This window comes from Lepisma saccharinum, chromosome 1, assembly GCF_977018435.1.
Source record: "Lepisma saccharinum chromosome 1, izLepSacc3.1, whole genome shotgun sequence".
NCBI lineage: Eukaryota > Metazoa > Arthropoda > Insecta > Zygentoma > Lepismatidae > Lepisma > Lepisma saccharinum.
The window spans coordinates 75,295,756-75,314,120 of NC_139229.1; the positions used below are offsets into that span (position 1 = coordinate 75,295,756).

Sequence of the window (18,365 nt, forward strand, 5' to 3'; positions counted from 1 at the left end):
TGGCAAGACATTCTATTTCATGCACAGAATATGTTATATCTGAACCTCGCAAAACTCTGCTCGCATACTGGATAATCGAAGTTTCACCATCGTCAGAATATTGCCATAAGACTCCACTATTTTACTGCCATCAGTATTTACATGGAAAGTGTTGTTCAAGTTAGGTTGAGCTAACTTCTCCGGAGACAAAGCCAATTCCTTCAGACGTTTAAATGCCTGGAGATGTGCTTCATTCCATTCCCATTTCTTATTCGTTTTAAGTAAATCGTATAAAGGAGCCGCAATCATTGCAAACTTATCCACAAATTTTCTCCTCCAATTTACCATTCCTAAAAATTTTCTTAACGCTTTTCTATTTGTTGGAGTAGGATATTCAGTTATTGCTAGATTTCTTTCTGGATCTACAGCGATGGTTTCAGCTGATACTATGTGACCAAGAAACTTCACTTCAGTTTTACAAAATGTGCACTTCGATAATTTGATGGACATATTTACTTCTCTCAAAGTTTTCAACACGTAGTCCATATGTTTTAAATGACTTTCCAGTGATGATGAAAATATAAGAATATCATCCACATACACAATAAGAAATGAACTAGTATCATTGCCAAACACTTTATGCATTCTGTCGACAAAAACACTAACAGCACTCTTAATACCAAAGGGCAAAAAATGAAATTCCATTAAAATTCCACGATATGAGAAAGATGTGACCTTATAAGATCTAGGTGTCAGTGGTATTTGAAAATATCCACAAGTTAGGTCAATCGTCGAAAAGAATTTTGCGCCTCTCAACCTAGGCAAAAGTTCAGATATAGGTTCAACCTGTGTCATGGGTGAAATTACATGTTCATTCAGCTTCCTAAAATCAACAACAGGACGCCACAATCCACCTGCCTTTGGAACTATGTGGAGAGGGTTCCGGTATGGAGAATTACTTTCATGAATTACTCCCCACGTTTTCCATTTCTTTAATTCTTTCTCCATATCATCTCGCCTAGCGAATGGAATAGGGTACGTAGATGCCACTATAGGTTCATTCGTATCTAGCTCTATGTCATAAGCTTCCACCTTGGCTGCCTTTGGTTTGTCCGAAAACACATCTTGATACTTCAGTAATAAATTAAATAAATTATCAGCAACTCCAGCTTCACAATATTCGTTGCCATAAACTTTCTTATGGATATCTTCTTCGGAAGCTAGATAAGCAGAATCATTAACATGAGAAGATTCAAATGTCAAAGTTTTACAAGATCCAATTACGGAATTTAGCGAGCAAGTATTATTTGTGGAACTCGGAACAAAAGGAGCTGATACTTCCGTACCACTTGAATGAATTAGTTCAACAGTAGACATGCGATAATTAATTATAGCCTTGTACTGCCACAAAAACGGTGCTCCCAAGATCAAATCGGCATGTAATTGTTTAACTACATATAAACCCACGTGGAAAAATTCATCTCCCAACTGCATAATGACATATTTAAAACCTACAACTTTTATACGTTGCTCACCAGCGAAACAAGCCAACTGAATTCCTTCTATTGGTTCCAGCTTTATACTTGGCAATAAAGAACTTAGAGTGATCCAAACCTTGTAATCCAACAAATTACATTGACTACCAGTGTCAATTAAACAATTAAGAAACAAGTCACAAATTCTTCCCTGTATTTCTGGTGCTTCAAGTAAAGGTGTAGGAGTTCTTTTATCTGTAACAGTCCACTCAGGTTGTGAATCAAACCACTCCAGCAAAAATGCAACAGGTAAAACATCTTCTTTATCAACGTCTAAATATTTAACTCTCTTAAAGTCACCGAGACAAGACTTAACATGCAAAAGGTAAGGATCATAATTACAAGTAAGCTCCATGTGGTCTTCCTTTGGCAGGGCGAATTGGAGCGCATTTCCCCGCCTTAGTTGTTTAATGTTCTCGGAGGGCTCCCACTAGTAACATTAGTTACTGAGGAACATTCTTGACTTAAACTAATGTCATTGCAATTCATTCCATTTCGGAAATTTCCATTGTTCCTTGCTGAAATCTCTGAGTTAGTGATATTGGAGTCACCTCGCAATTCTGTATTGGTCGGACTTTGAAATCTTCTATTCCTGTTGTATCTAGGTGCATCTGTATTATAGCCATTACTAGCGTTCATTTGAGTGTTTGTTCTTCGATTGTTGTTATGAAAGTACAAACTTCGATCGTTACCTTGTCGCCTATAGCTCTCTTGGTTAGCTCCAGATTGCCTATAGTTGTTTCTGGGATTCCTAGCAGCTGGTTGGCCCATAAGTCTCTCTGAAGCTACTGTTTGGGAGGATGAATCACTGCATGAATTATTTTCCATAGACACTTGCCTTACAAAATGCCTAGATTTTTCGAACCTATTCGAGTTGTACTCCCCACTTATATAATCACCAGGTAGTGACAAAGATTTAGTTTTATCACTAGAATATAAGTCTATTGTCCTGAGTTTTTGTGTTAATTGTTTAAGGTTGGAAATTTCGTGACAACCCACATTCTTAGAAACTGTTTCTGGCAATTGCTTCAGAATTACTCTTATTATCTCAGCTTGTTTAGGCTTTTCTACAAGGTTGCAATAAGATGAATATACCTTTAATGCGTACGCTTCTAATGATAAACCAGAAGATGTGTTGTATTTACGAGAACGCAAAACTGCCAGTTGGCTTTCTAACAAATCATTCGAAGCAAATTGTTCAAGAAACTTGCTCACAAAATCATCATATGATGAGAAATTCCGTCTTTCACTATTGAACCAATACGCTGCAGTATTGTAGAAATATTTGTGAATAACTTGCAGGCGATATTGAGAAGATACACCAATCAAATTTAACATTGTTGTCAGCTGGTCTATAAACTCCCTAGGTGATTGTTTCGAGACGTCACCTCCAAAACGTGGTAACTGGCTTAGCTTATTTACACGAATAACTTTACCCGGGCATTCTCCAAATGGGTTTCCTGCAGAAATATTTGTATTACATTCTGCACGCGCAGGTTTACAAAACTGGTTTGATTCAAAATTTGGAGACTTAGAATCCCTAGAAGCAATGTTAATTGGATCATTCAAAATGTTGTTTCTGGGAATGTAATTTTGGTTACAAAACATCGGACTCATTGAAGTTGTAGCATTTGTATTACCAGCCACAGTATATATTGGCTTCTCACATGAAGGTGTATGCTGAAAACACATTTGTGAAATTGGATTATTTGAATAAGCTTTCGTTGTACAACACTGAGTTTCATTATGAAAACTGGCATTCAGAGGACTTCCATAACCATAATGGTTAGTAGAACAAGGTTCATTGTAATGCACTCTATATGCATTCTCCGAAAGTGCGAAGTCCCTATTGGCCAACGGATGTGTAGTGAAATGAGCAGGTGATTCGTCACGTAATGGAGGATCCCACAAATAGGATGTATTGGAAAGCCTGTAGGTAAAATCAGTTCCTAAAGAAGTAGCGTTCTGACCTGATTTACGTTTAGTAATTGCAGGTACATAAATGTCAGAAGAATCATAACCGGAAGAACCAACACCACGTTTGTCACTAGCCCGAAATTTAACATTTCGTGATCTTCGATTTGAATTTGCATTATTTGTTTGACAAGCCACATGCTCAGTTTGTTTACTATTTCCATCCTCTTCGCTCAGTTCTTGTCTTCCATTCAAAGTTTCGTTAGCAACACTGTTGCTGATGGCATTGCCTTGCTCCAAAGTAATAACCCTATCTCTAAGGTCATTTACCAAGGTTTCAGAGCTACATGTAGCAGTCTGAACTACCTTCATTCTATCTAATTCCGCATTTAATGTTTCAAACCTAACCTCATGTTGAGTAAATTTCTCCATAATTTCCTCATTGCAGACTTCCAACCTTGCCAACTTTCCGTCATGACTCTTCATTTGTTCTTGAATAACTGAAACTTCGACATGCATTGTACTAATACCTTCATCCAATTTACACCTCAACTCACTGCTAACATTTTGACAAGTTTGGGCAACATCTTGTAACGAATGTTCAATATGATCAAGCCGGCCGTTAAACCTAACATTATGCTGCTGTAATTCATTTCGAATGGCTTGAAACTTCTCTTCCAGATTTTCATTATTTTGTTGAAATTCCCTTTGTAACATTTCATTATTTTGTTGCAATTCCCTTTGTAACATTTCATTATTTTGTTGCAATTCACAGCGAATGTTCTGTTGCAACTTTTCTTGAAGATTTTCATTATTTTGCAGCATATCCTTTTGCAACTTTTCTTGAAGATTTTCATTATTTTTCTGCTTATCCTTTTGCAACATTTCATTATTTTGTTGCAATTCACAGCGAATGTTCTGTTGCAACTTTTCTTGAAGATTTTCATTATTTTGCAGCATATCCTTTTGCAACTTTTCTTGAAGATTTTCATTATTTTTCTGCATATCCTTTTGCAACATTTCATTATTTTGTTGCAATTCACAGCGAATGTTCTGTTTCAACTTTTCTTGAAGATTTTCATTATTTTGCTGCAAACTTTGGGTAACCGTTACTTGAAATGCAGCAATAAACTTGTCCAAGTTTGGATTTACTGTACTTGTATAAGATTTTAACAAAAAAGGATCGAAATCTGGTTTACAAGATTTACAAAAATAGCTTTCATTAGAAGAGCTAAATATTACCCAGTGCATTACAGTCAAACCTCTGCACTCCAAATGTTCCCATTTATTGCAGCTATTGCACTTCACAAGACGAGAATCTGCTTCAATGTTACTGCAACAAATAATATTCTTCATTGGGTCAGCATTTTCTTCAATAGTTTCATTTTCCCTGAAACTATCGACGACATCGGACCTTAAGAAAACTCCCGTTCTTAAGTTGTAAGAATGTTGCTTCCGATCCATTATTTAAAGTAATCAGAAGATAACTTCCACACTATATATTCACGAATCCTGGCTAAAGGTCGCCATAATTGTTGCTGTTAGTTTTGTATTAGCAACTAGTAAAAATATATTATTTGTTTTATGAAAGAAAATACAGAAATCTACTTACGAATTGATATATATTACTCTATATCCCATAATACATAATTAGAACAGTAACAGTGATAATGAAATGTCTTTCTTCTTATCAAAGATTTTTATCATTAACACAACTTAATTGTGAATGTTATAAAAAGATGACGGTCACACCATGAGTTTAGATGCACAAAAACGATGTTAAGATTTGAGTTGCAATCAAAAGAGGAAACCTGAATCAAGTTAAAGAATTTACTTTGGTTCAGAAGAGAAGGGGGTTGAGGGCATGGTCTCCCCTTTGATGTTTCCTTCAAGGGTCACCGTGTCTACTCAAAACTTTGGTAATTCTTCGCCGTTGATCTTTGGGTCATTCGGCTGCTGTACGACGTTCAACCTTTTGCTTCCTGCACGTGTCTGGGAAGTAGCTACATGTGGGAACAAGCTTTAATGTTGTTTTTATTCTGTTGTTTGAATGCGAAAGCTGGAAATTACCTACAGACGGTTTCATGTGATGCCATCAGGGGTGCCCATCCCTCCCAAGGCCTATGACGCATCCCCCTAAAAGAGAGAATATTTTACCCTTACCCCCATTATGCCGAATTATTTACTCAGTTTATGAAAAAGATCCGAGATTACTGAATAAATGACAAAACCAGCTGGTTAACTATCGTCTCATGACAGCAATTTGTTTTTTCAGGTTTGTTATATTCTGACCAAAATTAATGTGGACTTGAAATGCCAACCGGTTGATTTCTCCATGAATCCCACTGCCGTACGGGTAAGTTGGAAATGTAATGGTATAGCAGGTAGTTACAAATATATTCTTGTGAAGTAGTAGTCATTTTTCATAAATGAGTCACATATGGAATCCTAAGAACAAATATGTCAAAAATTAGACAGGTCTGATAGCATCGTGAGATCTCTTATATAAACAATGTAGGTTATAAAGTTTAGGCCAATTTATGCCACATGTGTACTTCTGGCTTTTTTTTTTTTTTTTTTTTTTTTTTGCTATATTTGAAATATCTTTATTTTGCTGCCCTTTTCAAAGCACGTATACCCCGGGAGGCCCGAGACTGTAGTTATGTATTGTTGGTACATAATTAGCCTATTTTAAATCAAGGCAACACGTGTAAATTAGGACAATTTCGAGGCTAGTAATTATTTAAATTAGCGACTACGACATCAAGCGGTCCTAGATTTGAGTCCTAGATAAAGCATAAGCTTTTATTGTGTTCATTTCGTCATTTGTTTAAGCCCGACGTCGTTTATCTTCATCGTCGCGATTAACCCAGTAGAACGGCGACGTACAATAACTGACCAAATAAATATTTTAATTAATGGATGATTGTATACGTGAGACTTAAAATAAGACAACCGGGATCACAGTTCGAATCCTGGCCTGGGTATAGGTGTTCTTTGTGAGTGTCTCTATCAATTTCATCCTTTCATCACTCATCCTCATCGTCGGGATTAACCAAAAGTGGCAGAAAAACGACGATAAATAACAGAAGCGAATAAAATGCATAGTTTTAATGTTTATAAAATGCAGTTCCAGTTTTTCAATTTCTTTACATCTGTATTAACTAACACAACGAAGTAAATTATAAATATCATATTATCAGTTCAGTTACAGAACATTTGGAGAGTAATTTTTTGTTTGAGTGTTACACACACGCACTGACATGTAATTTATTACTTCCATTCATCCTGTTAAATTAAAAACTTTCATGTGACAAATATGTCAAAGTAGTTCTGGTTTAACTTGTGCAAGTGTAAACATTCATAAATAATGAAATTATTTCCAATCTAAGTTTATAAAAGTGTACTCTTTTTTCAGACAGCGGCGTTATGCTGGTGGTACCACGTGTTAAAGATTTCGGAGCTCATTGACACTGTAAGTATTCCTTGCTCTCCTAAACAATAATGAATATTAAATATTATTGTTATTATCAGAGTTTAAGCATTTGTTTTAACCTTTATAGTGATAGATTTTGAGCTTTCTTTTCATGTCAAATCATAGTCATTTAATCCACTATTAAAGATCTTCAAGTATGCTGCATTTGTTGCTTATATAGTCCTTACAAAAAGTGAAAATTTCAAATATTCTTGGTTATTGCGTTAGGACATGTATACAGGGACGTAAAGTTTGCCGAAACACTCATGCAACAAAAAAATACCATCATGAATTCATTCTTTCAAATCCTCATTGCTGGGTTCACCGAATGGTCAAGAATTTGCATTTGTCTTAAGAAATAAATGAACTTGCTTGAAAAAATATAATTTTGTGAAATTTTGATTTCCCGAAATGCTCTGTAGAATTAAAGAAGAAAATTGTCAAAAATTTGGGAATAGTTTCAAAACAACTCTGCTACACATGTAGCAATTCCATGGTACTTACATGCACAATGCATATGTTTTATATCACGAGAAAATATATTTCGAGGATGTTAATACTCGTTCAGTAATCATCCATTACGACTAACAATATAGTTTTGCACCTTGCCGAACATAAATATACAAATATTAATTCTTACTATAAGTTCTTATGTTAGTTTGGTCAGTGGATTTGAAAAATATACATCGTTTTTCAAGCAGAGGCTTTCCTCTTTTCTTCTTTTCTTTTTTTAAAAAAAGCATTCAAAAGACGTGATGTACGGTAATCTATGTCCTTACGTAATTTGTGAATTACTTACTCTCATACAAATAGAAATACAGTGCTTTATGTATTTTTTATCTAGTAGTATATTTAAGGAAGAAATACCTTGTCCATTTTTCATTTAGAAAAGATCAATAATTGATCTGTTGAATCACCCTTAAATATGCCCATGATCTAGGCTAGATCCTGCAATACTCTCTTCCCTGCAAGGCGTTGATATAGGAGCTTGTAGAATGATATTTTGCATGTTCAACATCCCAATCATTTCTAAAAAATGCTTCATGAATAAAATCATGCGAACAAATATTCAAGGATTTATGAACATATTGTCTCACGCAAGATAGATATACTTTTTATAGTTCATAATTTTCTATTACAGGTGATATTCGTGTTACGAAAGAAACAAAATCAGGTAACAGCATTGCACGTATATCATCACGCAGGAATGGTAATGATGACGTCAGGCATTACGAGGTATTACCCAGGTAAGTTGTTTGAATCACTTTGTTCGTGAAAAAATTTCTTGCACAAGATTTGTGCAGCAAATTACTATTTGTATTGCGTAATGTTTGAAGTAATTTCAGAAAGCGTACGCGTACTTTCCAAGTCTAATTATTTTCTGAGAAATGAAACGATGTAGCTCTATTATTATTACATTAGGCTATAGGGATAGTTATTATGACCGGTGTGTTTAAGTTGGATCTAAATTAAACTATCATCAGCTGAAGTGGCATTGTTTGCGTAGTTTGGAGGTAAAGTACATTCAATTGGAACAAATATACTAATTGACTGTCTAGCATAACCCAGTAGTACGCTTCTGCACATATTGTATGCTTTCATCTAGACACAATGATTAGGTTCCCATTAAGAATATAAGTTACTTAAGCAAAATCACTCTGCAAATTTCTGTGTCAATTTTCTTGTGCGTGTATACATGCACATATATACATATACGTATAACTAAAAAATGTACGGCAGAAATTAAAGATTTCAAGACAACTCTTATGTATGCTGATTATGCATTGCAGACATTTACGTTTTTTGAAATTTAAATCAATATGTATAATAAGGTACGCAAATTAATTAGCAAGTTACACAAGGGAAAATATTATATTCATCCAAATACAATGTACATGTATGGAATATATGTACAATGATAATTTCTAGACAATTCTGAAATTCTGTTCAATTAAAAATTTAAGCCCCAATTGTTTTGTATAGTATGTTTGATTAAATTTATCTTCGGCGTTCCTACATTTGCAGGTGAAAATTACTATTTAATTGTCATAATTGGTTCCAAATATATCAATTAACTTAATATAATGCCATATGGAGCAATAAATAACGTGAAGAACAATTTGTCTAGTTTTGAAACCATCGAACACATAAAAAATACTAATCTAATCAGAAACGTGTCAATTGTCATGTACATACTTTGAAAATTGTATCATTATATGACGATCTTCTTTTTGATATTGGACATAAATAAATACCTTGCATTTTTGTGAGCAAAGTTTTATTAAACCTAGAATTTCGAAATTGTTAGATTTATATTTACCACACTTTCATTTTTGCAGGCGGTCAAATCTGGTTAGCTGGGCTGTTTAACACATTCATTCACGTGTTCATGTACTATTACTACCTGAGATGCGTACTGACACCAGGTTTTGCCAAGAATCTTAGATGGAAGAAGAACCTCACAAAAATTCAATTTGTAAGTATATTTTCTTCACTTTATTTCTGATATAACTCCTTGTACATTAATATTTCATGTTTCGTTATGCAATTACTAACTGTTTCATCTCTACCTTTCAGCTATTTTACGATTTGCATTTTCGCTTTGTTTCCTTGTCTCTTTTCTTCCTTATTTCATCTTCCTTTCTCATTTCTTATTCCTATTATATATTTGAACCATTACTATATTTTTTGCAAAAGAGTGTTTTGCACATGATAAAACTTTATTTGAGCTTTCATGAACTGATGTTTCCAATAATAATTTAATAATTTGTAACTAGTTCATCTATCTAACAAAACTAAATTTCGATTATATAAAAATTGATTCTGTGAGATACGAGATTTTCTTGTCTTCTAATTTGTCAAATTAAACAATTTTGAAACAAGCATGCATACATCTGGGGTTTAGTTTGACGAAAAATGAGAAAAGAAGAGGGGCAATGCTTTGAAAGTTTTCAGTACACTCCCAATCCCTTCTCATAGCGCTTTCTCATCACCATAACAGTGTTAGTACATGTAAAGATACTAATTATTCAGTTACTTGTGTCCGTGCAAAACATAGTTAAATCACATGTCAGCATCTACACAAAATGCATAATTATTGGCCAAAACATGATAATCATTCTGGAAGAAAATTCCAAAATGTCAGTTGTTTCATGAGACAATTGCCATAAGGGAACGCATTTTGTAGCTTATATTCTACACTATAATACCATCCACATATAAGAATTAAAAATTGACCCGTTCTCATTCAAGCGATTCCATGCATTTTAAACATAATGGCAATTTTTTTCATTTCTGGAAGATAAGACAGTTTGTGCCTGATCTAAGTTTGATATGACTGTTTTAAAAGTGAATCGCAGGAATTGGAAAAAAAAAATGTAGGATAAGGTCTGGTAAGTACAGTGGTTGTTAGATAAGTAGGAGCTCCGATTTTTACAGAATCAGAAATAAAGATATCTTCAACTTTCAGTCAAAGCAAAATTGCACATTTACAAGCAAGGCAGTAGGAGATAAGCTGACGTAGAGTTGTCCTCCAGAAATTGGATTCATTATCAGAGAAAATAAATTAAAGAAGGCTGAGACTTTATGGTGCATCCTGTCGCGTCAAGCAGATGGTACTATCCATTAAGCATTGGGTTATTCCAACATCGTATTTACTTTCATGTGGCCAGTTACAATTCACTTTCCCATCTGGCTGTAACTTTTGAGTAGACTTGCTGTCAGCGTGAGAAACATGCAAGAGAATGATGTTTATGCAATTAAAAAAAAAAATAAAACACGGAGGACACTGGTGTAATTACTGCACTTCCTTTGTCATTGCAAAGGGAATGACTAATTGCATAACTCTGCATTAAGAACAACAGTCGTACATTAGATTACCAGGAAAGGTCCCTCACTAGCACTTAATTAATGTACATGTTTGTTTCAAATTTCACAAACAGTTCAGACAAAGAATGTTCCGACTTTGTTTGCAATATAGGAACAGTGCCACAGAAAAACACTGGCCGCTGAAATTTAGGGTGGTCCGAAGTTACATTATGATACAGACTTTTGACATATAAAAATAAAGGCCTGAATTATCAGTATTTACCAATTTGGTTTCTCCCGAGTGAAAACTTTAATTTCTCAAAACTTAGGGAGCTGCTGTAACACCATCAACTCCCCCCTGCGTACTTAAGAATATATGGAAATCTTCAGTATGTATATGAATGAGGTCTGCAAGAAGAGAAGACAGTGGCGTATATATATATATATATATATATATATATATATATATATATATATATATATATATATATATATATATATATATATCCGTTTACAAAGAATATTGTGCATACAATTGGAACGCGATTGCTTGAACGTACCAAGATGCAATTGGAAATCGTAATCGCTCATCTTTTTCATTTACAATCTAGTCAGCAGAGTGGTCAGAAAAACGTAGGCCATTTGGACTCTAGCAAAAGTCGCGTGTGTTGAATAATTACTGTAATGAGCACCTTCCAACCCGAATTGAAGAAATGTCTAATCTATGAGCTGATCATCAACACGAAGTTTTGTTGCTAATTCTATAGCCGCTATCATGGAAGATAACAATGTAAATATTTTAGGCCGGCTTGTCAGTGGTTGTGATGGTACTAATGCTTATATTAGATGCAGAGAGTTACTCATCGGCTTTCTTTCATTCATTCTTGGCTTTGTTTCTTTCCATATCTTTCTCTCTCTCTCTCTTTTCATTAGTTTCCTCTCTCTTACTCCCTTCTTCTTAATCTATCTCTCGCTTTCATCCTATTTCTTACCCTCGTTTTCCGTTTCTTATTATTTCCATTTTGCTCTCTCTTTTAATCTATTTTCCTTTTTCATTCTCCAGTTTCATCTATCTGCCGATTTCTATTTTCTCTCTTTCTCTGGTTCTACTTTCCATATTTATCTCTCTATTCTTCTGTTTTCCTCTTTCTCATTCCCTTTTCATCTATACGTTGCTTTCCATTTATTCTCGGTTCTCTCTCTCTCTCTCTCTCTCTCTCTCTCTCTCTCTCTCTCTCTCTCTCTTTCTTTATTCTGTTTTTCTCTTTCTTCCTATTTCCCTCTCTCTCTCTCTCTCGTTCTTTGATCTATTATTTCCATTTTTCTCTTTCTCATCCCTTCTTCATTTATATCTCGCTTTCTTAGTAATTCTCACTCTCTGTCGTTCTCTGGTTTTGCCATCTTTCTCTCTCTGTTTATTCTTCTATCTTTCCCTCTTTCTCTTTCTTATTATTTCCTCCTCTCTGTTTATTTCTCTGTCGGTCTGTCTGTCTGTCTGTCTGTCTGTCTCTCTCTCTCTCTCTCTTTCTCGATATGCATGTGTGTGTGTGTTTCTTGCCCTATTAAAAATGATACTGAAAATTTCTCATACAGCTTGGGCACGAGGTAGGCGAAGGCTATTTCGCTCACCCAGTATTTCTATTTTTGTTCTTTCGCCTCGTTTTTTTGCCACTTATGGCTAATCGCGACGATGAGGATGAGTGACAAGATTAAATTGATGAAGGGTCACTAATAAGGAACAAAAATTCCCAGCGGAGGAATCGAACCCGAGAACTTAAAACGCTCGGCTCTGGAGTCCACTCAGTGACGATGCAATTAACCAAAGGTAAGTGGCCTGACACGTGTAGAACCAACAACTCAAGCGCCAAAATCAACTTCAAGAAGAAGAAAGAACTTGGAAAAGTAGGAGTAAGAACTCATGATGATGGCTGACCATTTCTCCTCCATAGGTACAGTTCTTCATATGCCTGGCACACGGAGCAAATACCGTGATCTACGACTGCGGTTACCAGAAAAGCCAATCAATCCTTGCCATGACGGCCACCTCAATACTCACCGCCCTCTTCATGAACTTTTACGTCAAAACTTACTGGAAGAAAAAGGAGCATGTTGACTGACAGGTTAAAAAAGACAAGAGGACTCGTCTCTGTTTCCAGTGAAAGACAAAGTGGGATTTGCAAACAGCTTATGTACATAGCGAACTGGACAAGTACAATGAAATATATTGTGTTTCTATACCTCACTGAAAAAGCCATTGGTGTTAAAGCGAGAAGCTGCCAGTAATTTCACACCACATTTTGGCCAATTTAACTGTCATGTTAAAATAACTTAGGTAAATGTTTGTAATGAACACCATTGAGGTTAAATTTACCACAATGCGGTGTGGACTTAGTGGCATAAAATCCGCTTCAGTTTAACACTATTTTTTTAAGTGCATATATTGTTACAGCGGCGTTTGAAACGTACACACTAGATGCCAGCACTTACTTGTACATAATTATCGAAAGAGATCTTGAATTTTGTTAATAAAATGTTGTTTAAACTGCGGTGTTTATAAGTTTTCTTTGCATGCTAAAAGATGATGCATGTATCCTTGCAATAATAAGTGCAGCAAAGAGATTATTCATGCAAGTTTCAAAGTAGTTGTCATGAATTGACGACAGAACATTGCTATGGTTCTAGTGTTTAATGTAAAAATGAGTGTGCATTGTACACCTTGATTTCATTGTTAGCAGAAAAATACACGACTTGAAATAACGACTGAAACAGACAGAATGGTTGAAATATCATAACAAGTTCTCATATTATATGTATAACCTGACAAGTTAAGTCCCAATATGCGCAGATCGCTGCGGAGCACTTCCTATTACGTCATCCTCCCCACCACTCGTCCACACAGTGGTCTGGCCTTGGGAGTACCAGTGGTGCCAACTCAACAAAATTAAGCTAAAACAAATATGGAAACGATTTTCACTGTTTAGTGTGACAGTGCCGGCTCATATTATACAGTGATTCATTTTATTTAATCCGGCCTTTGAAAATGCGTGCGGTGCGCGGATCGTAAACTGTAGTATTACGCACGCGCGTTAAGGTTTATAACGAAGAGAAACTACATGGCGAATGACTTCATTTTCTGAATGCGACATCGAGTAGTGGCTTTTTCTTTTAAGTCGAGTGGGGTGGTTGTTCTTTTGTTAATCGTACAATAATCACTACGAGAAGGCAATCTGATAACACGCTTGCCTGTGTTCTTTTTTAAAGCATTGAATTGTTCTTGCTCCTTACTCTTGGCTGTATATTTTTTAAATGCAAGCTCCTCTTTTATATCTTATCGATATCAGTATGCGAAGAATATTTCACCGTTGTTTAACCCTACCTTTCTTTATCTGACGTCACAACTACAGATACTATTTTCACCCCCGTCTGACCGCATCATTCGTGTGGAAGAGGCTCTTGTTTTCGGAGGCGTTTCTCTGCTGTTGAAGTGGTGTGTTTCGTGTGTGTATTTGCGTGTGAGAACAATGGTGAGTGCGTGAGGCGAAATATGTGACTGTTGTCTCTGAAAATCAAATCTGCCGGGTTCAACGAAATCCACAATCTGCTCTGGAAAGCCCCTTAGAGGACAGGCCAGAGAAATTGTTTACAATGTTGCGACATATTTGCGAAATCAGATGGAGTTATATAAACAAAAATAAATACATAATATATAAATAATAATACATAAACATTCAAATTTCGTTAAAAATACTTAGACCATTCCGCTCCCCCCAGGTTGCAACACTTCGAACTAACGTCGTCGCAGAGAAGGGAGTGGGGAAATGTGGTGTGAGGTGCGCAATAGCTATTTGCAGCGTCTTGTTTTTAAACTTGTCAAGTTATATCAAGTACACAATCTTCGACCAAAGCTACTAAAAAAAATCTCAACTTTATTGTTTAATGATACACACTCGACTAGAAAAAGCTAAACATTCTGGAATTTCTGTAATGCCTTTTCTTGCAACTTTTGTTATAAATATAATGTTTTCTGTGAAAAGCACAGGGTTATTTAAATTTTACAACTTCTAAACAATGCTTTGTGTAAATTAATCGTCGGTAAACTTGAAAACTGTACAGAGTAGTCTGAAAGTATTGCCACTCACTCTCTTAAGGAACTGGTATCACCCAAGTTCTTGAAATGTCTTGGATGTATACAGGGCGAGTATGTAACAGGTTAACAGATATGAAGCGCGCAAAATATCAACGTCACTTCACGAAAATGCATGGGGAGAATGGAATAACTGTATTTTGAACGTACGTGGTGACCTGACAAAGGGGGCAAATTCGAAAACTCTTTTATTGTTTCAACTTCGTAACAGGTTAATATTCTCAATACAGAGAACAAGACTTTCCACGCCATGAATAGGATGAGTCTCGTGGTGGTATACTGAAAATGCATCGTGCTTGCTTAAGGTACCTGCGGGGTTCTTTGAAAATTTCCAACGGGAAAGAGATGCTAGGAGACATATCTTGTTGAATAGGTCTGAGAAGCTCAAGCAAAATTTGACAGAGTGTGTGTGTGTGTGTGTGTGTGTGTGTGTGTGTGTGTGTAAATATATATTGTCATTGGTGGGACACACGCACTACATTTTTTATATTAACTAACTAACTAACTCTCTAGCCTTCTTAAACCCGAAGGTTCATGGCTGCAGCAACACAGGCCTTCCATCTGTCCCTATCTTGAGCAAGATCTATATACTCTTTCCCATCCCTACCGATTTCCTTTAGGTCCATCTCAACGTTGTCCCTCCATCTTCGTCTTGGCCTTCCTACAGGTCTCTTACCATCTGGTTTCCCAACAAGAATCCTGTAAACACATTTTTTATATTAAAGTAACAATTCTACTGATAGTTAGGCAACATTTTTCTTACAGTTTCTGTGCAATGAAATATGAAACTTTACACTGTTCATTAAACATAACTACCCTTAAAATACTTTCCCAGATTTGTAGCTCTAAGTGAAAAATTATATGTCATGGGTGGGACAGACGAAAGACTGTCTCTTCACGTAAGAAGTTTATATTAATTTCTGTGAATTTTCAAATGATGAAAAATAAATTATTTAAGACAAAGAGAGAAGGTAATTGACCTTTCAATTGAGGTGGAAATGGAACAGTTAAAGAAGAAATTTATTGTTCTTTGGTGTCACGGGAGGGGCAAAATACAAAACACAAGTAAATCAAAAAAAATAATATAAACGAACAATATGTAAACTACCGTCTACCTTCTAACTTAATTATGTATAATACTCAATTTTCTTTTATCCATCAGACAATTTTAGATTTTTCACTCACAATATATTATAAAGTTACAGCATTTCATTTCATTTTAAAAATTGAGGTTCAGGGGCACTTTCACATGGAATGGCCCTATATATATTATATGAGCCACATCATTCGTCAGGCTCTACTTCTCGATATTAATACAGAATTACAAAGCTTTTGTAAAAGTCGAAGCTGTGTGAACACTTCATGATTTAGAAAGCATATTCTGGGATCCAAGGGTCTACTTTATTAACAATTTAGGTGTGCAAAGAAATATCGAAATAATATTGGGACACTATTAGAATACACCGGCCCATTGGCAAATATGTTTTCTACAAAGTTGTCTTTAAATGAAGAGTCACTCTACTAGTTTTACCATTTGACATTTTCGAACCACCTCCTAGGAAGGCACAGGGAGTTTACAATATTCCACAATTTGACTCGTCCTAATGGTCCACAACAACCCCAATATCATTTCAATATCTTTTTGATACATGACAAGTACTAAGAGAAAATGGAAAAGAAGTTAGACATAACCTTACAGCAACCAGTTAGCAACACACGTCTCTTCGGAACAAATGAAAATGGATATGAGATTGAAATTACAGTTTTAGACGTGAATATCTTGAATTCATAAAATCTAGTCTAACTCTACCAGATATTGTAGTTACTGACCTTCAAACGTCCCGATCATAACATTTCTGTTTCAAAGTATCTGCTATATGAATAGCTGAAGTAGAAACCAATCCACTATTTACCAAACTGTTTCTGCCGTCGCTGCCCTCCTGTTTTCATATATTAATCAACACCACCACTTACCATTGATATTTATATTTTATGCATAATATAATACATAATATACCCAGACCAGGATTTGTAGTTGAAGCTCACAGGCCAGTGTAAAAGTTCCGCCTCCATCAAACCTATTTCGTTGTGTGTTGTGTTATTAATGGGGGAGCAGTGCGGAACTCGAAGTGAGGGGAGATGCAATTTTTTTTGCAAAGCATCCCCCTCAGCTGTCTCATTCTCACCATGTTAAACCATAGGAGCATCCCCCCTCCCCCAGCTAACTCCAAGGCTAGACGAAACATCCCCACAGCAAAGATTTTTCACTTCAAGCACTGAACGGGAGAAGAAACTGTTTAAAGTGTGAAAGGAGAGGACACAGAACTGGATGGAAGTATCGTGACCTGCGTTAAAGATTCCGTAGCAGCAAATGGCTGGAGACACTGATGGAGACCCGGAAAAACCTTTCCAAACCTGGATTGATAAACCGGTAACAGACGCTCGTTTTTATGAAACCCACAATTTGCATGGGGTTTGAAACGAACCACTCCATTTCTTCTACGGCTCGGCTGAATGTTTGGCCGACGGCAGAGCAGCATCATTCGGATTTTCCTCTTTTGAAAAGCCGATATCGCGTCCCAAAATGTGAAAAATCACCTCTGCTTAGAATTCCCTCTAGAGAATTCATGTCAATCCTCATGTGGTTTCCTTTCGCTGTTGTCTAAGATATTATCAATATTCTAATAGACTTTCGTAGCCACTAAACTATTGTAAATATCTAGACAACAGCGAAAGGAAACCACATGAGGATTCAAGTGAATGCTCTAGAAGTAAGACGTAATTTTTCAGATTTTGCGACACGATATCAGTTTCTCGAAAGAAGAAAATCCTGAAAAAGCTGCTCTGGCGTCGGACAAAGGTCCATTCGAGCCTCAGCCAGAAAGTTAAAGCTCTCGGCTTTGGTGGGAGCTGTCCCGGGTTCGATTCCTGGTTCGACTCGCAAAATATCGGTGTCAACCCGGCATCGTGAGGACAAATGACCAGCTACTTGAATAGTAGCGTCTCCGGTCTTGATAGCCAGAAAACAGCGGCGATGGGACCTTATACGCTAACAAAGTCGCCCAATGAAGAAGTCATTTTGCTGGTAGCAACAGACAACAGACAACTGTTGCGCCACGGAGTATTGTTTAGCTTAGGTGTTTAAACTATCTTAAAAGCATTTTTAAGGTATACAAAATACAAACAAGAGGATGAAACCATACGACTACGATTCCAATGCATTTTAGTTGCACGCTCTGTAACTAAAATTGTTTACGGAGCCGAAAAAAAGGGCTCTCAAGACAGGATAAAAAATGTTTGCTCAAAAGAATCAAAGGCTTTTGGAAGACTTACAAGTGATGTTCCTTATCAGAATGCTGCCTTTTTATTTCCCTGAAGTCTAAAGTAGTACTCTTCTTCTGTTCTTAGCAATACGTAAATCTTTCTAACGAAAAGGTCAATATTGATTTCTACCTTTTATCAATGCATTATTGTAAATAAAACGGAAAAATTGTAGCCTAATGCAAGAAAC

At 36.0% G+C, this 18,365-nt stretch overlaps 1 protein-coding gene across 5 annotated transcripts in view; it reads left to right on the forward strand.

The window, feature by feature from the left end:
- The window catches only part of LOC145996585 (very long chain fatty acid elongase AAEL008004-like), a 74,658-nt gene that overhangs the window by 36,436 nt on the left and 19,857 nt on the right, over window positions 1-18,365 (forward strand). For 4 of the 5 annotated variants that reach the window (XM_083133132.1, XM_083133122.1, XM_083133141.1 and 1 more), the window contains exons 4-7: window positions 5,704-5,784; window positions 6,847-6,903; window positions 8,045-8,150; window positions 9,243-9,379. In XM_083133132.1, coding sequence (XP_082989258.1) covers window positions 5,704-5,784; window positions 6,847-6,903; window positions 8,045-8,150; window positions 9,243-9,379 — 381 coding nt within the window. Of the gene's footprint in view, window positions 1-5,703; window positions 5,785-6,846; window positions 6,904-8,044; window positions 8,151-9,242; window positions 9,380-12,659; window positions 13,215-18,365 lie in introns of those variants that run through there. The other variant, XM_083133161.1, reaches the window with a different exon arrangement.